The sequence below is a fragment of the Cynoglossus semilaevis genome, chromosome 18 (genome assembly GCF_000523025.1).
Source record: "Cynoglossus semilaevis isolate Cse_v1.0 chromosome 18, Cse_v1.0, whole genome shotgun sequence".
In the NCBI taxonomy this organism is placed as follows: domain Eukaryota; kingdom Metazoa; phylum Chordata; class Actinopteri; order Pleuronectiformes; family Cynoglossidae; genus Cynoglossus; species Cynoglossus semilaevis.
In genome coordinates, this window is record NC_024324.1 from 4383047 (window position 1) to 4390435 (window position 7389).

A 7389-nucleotide genomic window follows, 5' to 3' on the forward strand; every position below is an offset into this window, starting at 1 on the left:
ACAAAGACTTCATGTTCATGGTGTTTTGTCAAATTATATTTCATAAAATATGAACTTTTTATAGATTGCGGTTTTTATTTCAACTGTTTTTATTTTTTATTTCTTCTGAGAGGGAAATAAAATCAGCTGGAACTGAAGAACTTGCAGGATTTTTTTTTATATAATTTTTCGTACTTTAAAGTACTGCCCTGTGTGTACACCGGGGTGTCAAACATATGGATTGCGGGCCAAAACCAGCCCACTAGGGGGTTCAATCCGGTCCACTTGATGCATTTTGCAAGTGATTATCTTCTGATTCATTGATCTTTTGTGGTGTCGGCATGATATATGGCATTATATATTCCTCTTATATCAACCAGCAGTAGTCCAGTGTCACTATATTCTTCCTAGGACTTTTTAGTGTTGGTCTCTGTCGACACTGCATCTGTCCCACAGAGGAATTGCACGCTGTAGGTCTATGATGTCATCATTTTTTACATTTCATCGGTCAACCACGGGGGTCCCAAACAGAATCCAGGCTTTTAGAATTTATCCGGAACAAACTTTGTGCAGGAAAAGAAATGTAATTATCTCGTAAGACATGCTAAGGGATCGTCAAACAGCGACCAATAAATAAGCCTTTTTAGACATCCAAAAGATGCGCACGAGAAAGATAATGACTCAATGTCACTGAGACGGAGTTGTAATGTAGACCATATGGCAGCAGCTTTAATGACTTCATATAAAATTAAATGCTCCGCTCCACTGGTTTCCATTCCTGAGATCGAGCCCCCTCCGAAAGGTCACGAGATAAATCTGACAATGATGAGATCACTAATGGGCCAGAAAGAGACAAAGTCAAAGTCATGCAACATGAAACTTATTATAATTTTCTTTTTGAAACAAAAAAAAATTATTAATTAATTTTGGTGATTTTTTTTTTTTTTTGCTAATTATATTAAAATTCCAGGTAAAATCCAGTGGGAAAAATGATCATAGAAACTGGATTTGGGTGATTCAGCAGATTTTTTTTTTTTCTTTAATTGCGCAAACTATAAAAATCCGGTTAAAACGAAGTCTACCGAGAGATGGATTACCTTTAAGAAAAATTTGAAAAAATTTGAACACACATTGATTTTGTTTTTTATGATGTAAAGTGTCTCCGGATTGTGGAAAAATCTGTGTTTATACCCAAGAGTGTGGATGTTTGAACATGAGTGGAACTTGTATTTGGAAACACCATCAGATTCTGGGAATGTAATCAGAATTTCTTCTCGTTTGGAAACGCCCACGTACCTCAAACGCCACTTCCTGTGTCACGTCGGGCTCATTGCAGACACGTGGATGCTGATGTGCCGCCATTGCGATGGTGTGTTTAATGACCGTTCCTTATCTCTTTCATTACCCAACCTGACACGTCTGAGGATGGCTCTGCTCTCCTGACGGAGGGAGAGAGAGAGGTAGAGAGAGAGAGAGAGAGAGAGACGGAAATAATTACCAATGTCTCCTGTGGAATGGGGCGTAAATTGATACACACTAAAAACTGTACCTCGGGGGTCTTCCTCTTTTTTTTCCCCCCCTTCTATCTCTCCCCAGCTGTATTAGAAAAATGAATGCATCTAGACTTGAATTAATTGGATTTGGAAGCAGTCTCCTGCTTGATTCACCAAGACAGACAAACACCTCCCTCTGCACACTCTCCTTCCTCCCTCCCACCCACAGCCAGACACACTCCCCCCCATCACCTCCCCTCCCCTCCATCCCTATCCCATCCTCCATTTATTCCAGTCATGCCTTGAAGCAACGTCTCACACACCTGCACCCCTCCGACATCGCCCATATGGATCAGTCTGTGTCCCTTATATCTCGCCCTTACACACACACACTCTCTCACACACACACACAGTGGCATGCCGCTCCCCCGTGAATTGCACGCTCTCGCTTGGATACTGTGTTACCATGGCAGCCACATTTCCTGCATGTGTACAGTCACATGTAGTAAAAGAAGGGAGAAAGACACTAATCCTGTCAACTGACACTGTGCAGGGAGGGGCGGGGACNNNNCGGGGGGGCACTCACCTACGTCAAACCCACGCAGATGGTTCGTTAACATGTAACGTTTTTAATTTTTGTCACAACGAGCAGCTTTGGAATTCACTTTTTCCACCTTTGAACGGGGGGTATGTAAGAATATAAGTGTGCTCCTGTTATTCCTTTAGTGTACACCAGGGGTGTCCAACTCGTATAAGTGGGCCGGACCAGTACAATCATTCGTAATTGCCTATAAATAACAATAAGTCCTTGTTTTCCTGCACATAAGTATTTTTAAAAAATATATACTATTTAATGAAATATAATTTGACAAAACACCACGAACATGAAGTCTTTGTGCATTTTTTAAAAAATTATTACGCGGACCGAATTGAACCCCCCTAGCGGGCCGGTAAAAATTATTACGCGGACCGAATTGAACCCCCCTAGCGGGCCGGTTTTGGTCCACGGGCCGCATGTTTGACACAGCCCGGTGTGAAATTAGTGACAGAGTAAGAAGTACTGCAAGTTCTTCAGTTCCAGCTGATTTTATTTCCTTCTCAGAAGAAATAAAAAACAATTGAAATAAAAACCACAATCTGTACAGAGGTATGAGAGGCAGTGATTGACCTAAATGTTGGCTGGTTTTTTTGATAAGAAACATCAAATGATATTGGCATGATTGGACGAAACGTGGTCATAACACAGCATATTGCACAAATGAAAAAAAAAAAAAAAAAAAAAAAAAACAAGGGAATAGTGTTGTTACCGGAGATGCCTTAGGCGTTTTTCAAAAAATAGAAAACAAATAGAAAATATCATCAAATAAAATAAACTCCATGGACCTCCGTCATCTTTGACCTGTCCAAAGAGAGCTGTCCTAGTGCCTGTCGTTGATCATCATCATCATCATCATCGTCGTCGTCGTCATCGTCATATATAAAACACACAATCTTTGCCTATGGTACAGTCAGTTTACATAAATATCTTCATGTTATTATTCTTTTAAAAAATCTTAAACACAACAGCTATAGCTACATATACCTGAATCTGAAATACAAATGCTATTTGCCATGCCATAATATAGGAAAACAATTAGCCTGCTATACTTAGTCAACAGGTACAGAAAGGTTAAATACTTTTTTTTTTTTTTTTGACGTTTGTTTTTGATGCAATTTGCGCAATTACAGATGAAGCACTTCATACATCGCCCTCCCTTTAAAGTCTAGGCAAAGTGGAATGAATTGAAATCCTACCCAACGGTATGAATAAAATTCGTTTTAATTTATAAAAAAAAAAAGTAAAAAAACAAGAAGCACACAGAGGTATTAGCTCTATCCAAACAGTGATTCTTCTTGGATGTTGGACTTGTTGGATTTCCTTGTAGGTCAATGTGTACTGGAAACAGGCACCAGTCTCTGCGGTGCTTTGTTTACTTGGCTGGTGAAAGTGGAGTCACTGTGCCGTTAAGAAGCATGTGGGTAAAATACTGTAAACACTGTGAGGTCAGATTGTGCCACACGAGCCGCGTCCCCGCCCCCTCACCCCCTCACCCCATCCCTCCCTGACTCCCACCCACCCATGCACATCTAAACACCAGTGTAGATCCAAACAACAACGTTGTAGGCTACCCACTTGCCGGAAACGCCCCCTCCCCAACTCCCCTCTTGTCTATAGATTTTTGTACAAAAATACAAGTAGAAAATCATGACACACACACACGAATCTTCTTGAAAAGTGAATGGAGTCTGACATTATTATTATTCTTTTTTTTCTATTTTTTTTTTTTTTTTAAATAAGACACACTTCTAGCCCTTCCGCGCAGGTTTACAGACAGGTGTATGTGCACAAACACAAATGAGACCTGTTAGGAGAACAACTCTTCTATGTATAAAAAAAGGTTTTGGCCGGTATAAATACATCAATATAAAAAAAACCGTCATCTGACACAGAGAAACTACAAAGTTTGAAGCACTAGGCAGAAGGGGATTCGCGTGGGGGGGAGAGAGGGGGGGGTCATGTTGGTCCTGAATTGTGCACTGAGTGTTAATAAAGGTTCAGAACGTGGTTTTCTGAAAGGCTTGAGTCAGTATTTTTTTTTTTTTTGGGAGGGGGGGAGTTTGGGGTAAAGTCCTGCCGTTGAGAGAGAGAGAGAAGCTGGTGATAGTGAATTAGTCACACAAAATGCGTCGTTACGCGTCAATGACAAAAAAAAAAAATGTTTCACGCATCTAACCACGACAACAATAAAACTCCTTATCTCGGAGCTCATGCGTGCTGATATCGGAACCGCACCTGAATGGCAACTTGATGGTCGATGCGAACAGGTTATACCTTTAAAAAAAAAAAAAAAAACCGAACATGGAGAGCGTTTTTTTTTTCCAGTATGTGTCCATTATCCCCGACCCGAAATCACCTCGAGATTCCCAAAAAAAGATCCTCATCCGTCCTGTAGGATCAGTGTGAACAGCTGAGCTGAAGTCCGTGTCCTTCTGTTGCTCTCTGCTTACATTCACTCACATTCTGTGTTCAGATGCCGACCGAGCATCTCTCGAGATTGTGCGTCCCCCGCCAGGAGCACCGACGACCTCTGCCCTTCCCGTCTTCACCCTCTCCGGTTCAGTGAAAGACTAGCAGAAATAGTCAGGTCTGCACTCACACACGCCTGTCTGAGGGTGGGTGGGGTTGAACAGTACAAAACGTGGGAGGGACATAGCAGTTCCCTATCCAGCGTGCGTCCTTCTCAGTAGGTGAACACCAGGTTGGAGATCGTGGACTCCAGCCAGTCTCCTGAGATCATCTCGCTAACCTCCGGCGTGCAGTAGTCGGAAAAGTCGAAGTGAGATCCCGCCCCGCACTCCCCGAAGCTCCAGTCCAAGTCCCGGTCCAGCTCCGTGTCAGAAAAGCCCATGCCCCCCAGTGACATGCCCTCGAAGCCGGGACTCGGGTTCAGGTCGAGTCGCTCGTCCTCAAACTCTTCGTCTGATGATGAGGATGAGACAGACGAGGAAGAGTGCGACGCAGACGGCGTCGGGGAGGAGGCGCGGGTGTACCTGAGGCGGGCGGTGTGCGTGGAGGACTCGCTGCCCGCGGGGCTCTGCTCCTCGTACAGGCTGAGCGGGTCGCTTGACTCTGCCGAGCTACTCAGGGTGGGACTGGCCGGGACACCTACGGAGGGAGGTCCGCTCTCCAGACTGCCTGCCCCGCCGAACATGTGGCCGCGCCTCGCCTCCCCTCCCGCGCGCTTCTCCGGTATCTGTCTGGCTCCAGACACTGACCTGGATTTGAAGAGCGATTGGTGGTCGCCAGAAGACGCGTAGTCCTGCCCCTGAGCGCTCTTGTTGCCCCCCTGCCTGTGCGTCCTGCTAACTCCCCTGGACGCAGGGCTCTTCTTCACACCGGCTTTAGCGCCGCCGCTGCTGCTGCTGCTGCCGCGCTCCCCGCGGTCCGTCTGCTTACTCGCCACACTCGCCGACTTGACCTTCTTCCTGGGCCGGTACTTGTAGTCTGGGTAGTCGGCCATGTGTTTGAGCCTGAGCCGCTCGGCTTCACGGATGAACGGGATTTTGTCTGTGTCTTTGAGCAGCTTCCAGCGCTTCCCCAGCCTCTTGGAGATCTCCGCGTTGTGCATGTCCGGCGACTGCTCCATAATCTTACGCCTTTCGATCTGCGACCACACCATGAACGCATTCATGGGTCTCTTGATGTGGCCCGTCGGAGTTTTGCACCACGCCAGGTCACTGCGCCCCCCAGAGGAGGGGGACTCGGGGGTCGGAGATGCATCCATCTCCAGGTCCATGGAGTCCGTGGAGTCCCCGCCGGGAGAGTGAGCGTGGGCGGTCTCTGTCTGGCTCATGTGTTGCACCATCCTTCCTCCGGGTGTCCAGAAACACTCAGTGCTGGTTAAAGTTTTTTATAAAATAAAAAAAACCAAACAAACAGATGAACTCCTCACTTGTGTCAGAAACAGGACAGGGAAGGAAGAGAGAAAACAAAAAAGTTCACTGAAGTCTGTCTCTCTACTGCTCCGTCCTGGAGACACTTTTGTCTCGCAATTAATATCAGTGCGCTTCCCCCGGAAAACCGCGAAAAAAACCCACTCCGGGTCTCAACTGCCGGTGCGGCTGAAAACTCGACCTGTTAGACTGGAAACGCGCCGCTGCGGGAAGCAGTGGTTCAAGTCCCCTATGTGGAGCTGGCTGTCTGCGACGCTGCTGTGCCGTGCGGTTGAGGAACCATGTGGTTGAATGGAGCAGCTGTGCTTTCTCATAGTCTCCCCGGTCTTAGTACTCTGTAATGTGACTGTAAACACAACAAGGAGAGCCTAGCTCTTATATAGCCCCGTTGCGAGATATAAAACCCAATAAGCGGCTGTCTCCATCCTGATTTTTCGCGCAAGCCCCGCCCCTCGGCTCCCATTGGCTGAATATAAAACTGGCAATAACAATAATAATAATGTGCAACCAGGATCAGTGTGTCTGACCTCATTCCTGTCAGACTCCACTGGAAGAAAGACGGACTCATACCCTCCCTCTCTCTCCCTCTCTCCCTCTACCTCTACCTCTCTCTCTCCCACTCTAATTATTTTCTCCTTCTCTCTCATTCTCTCTCTCTCTCTATTCCTTTCCGTGTTAAAGGGAACACAGTGTCCTTTCCCCTTGCAGCAAGGGGAAGTTGACAGGGGATATTCTTAGAGCGACATTAGTTTCATGAGGATGAGGGCCGGCTAAATTTAGACTCTGTCTAATGGAAGGGGGGAGGAGGGTTTGGGGGGGGTCAAGAAAATGCTAAGAAAACACACCGACAGCCACGGTAAACCCACTCGACACACATCTGAGCCAACTCCATATTTACACCAGCCCCGGACTTACACCATTACATCATCACCAGCAGCGTAAACAAACACCAGGTGAAGAGAGTTTTTTTTTTTTTAATTATTTATTTATATATTTTTAACTTTTGTTTTTATCTGAGCTCCAAATCGACTCTTCAAGAAAATTTGGGAATTATTGTCAGATAAGTGTGAGAGTTGCATCAGACACAGATAGGTTCCCCACTGTTGGGTACCAACCCCACCTCCATCCCCCCTTACATACCCATTATGTTTAACACGCACGGGAAAATGTCTAGTAGGCTCCCCATTACAGCCTGTGTCGCTAGATGTCAGGCTAGAGCCAAAGAGGGCTGACATCACATGTACATATGCGGGTGTGCTTGTGTGTTAACGTGTACAGATCACCGAAGATCTGCTGCGAGCTGCTGTTATTGAATCATGCAGGTGATGTCATGGGTTGACAGTTGAAGGCTTGTTGTGTTTTTTTTTTTTTTTTTGAGTAAGGTATGACAAGCTTTAACGTTTTAGAACTCCACTTCTGGGCC

General features: G+C 45.7%; 1 protein-coding gene across 1 annotated transcript; it reads right to left on the minus strand.

The window, feature by feature from the left end:
• Window positions 1-2542: 2542 nt before the first annotated feature.
• sox4a (SRY-box transcription factor 4a) lies at window positions 2543-6570 on the minus strand. The gene has a single exon (XM_008331249.3). It carries the CDS (start codon window positions 5876-5878, stop codon window positions 4754-4756), a length of 1125 nt encoding a protein of 374 aa, XP_008329471.1. The 5' UTR covers window positions 5879-6570; the 3' UTR covers window positions 2543-4753.
• Between the last annotated feature and the right edge of the window lie 819 nt (window positions 6571-7389).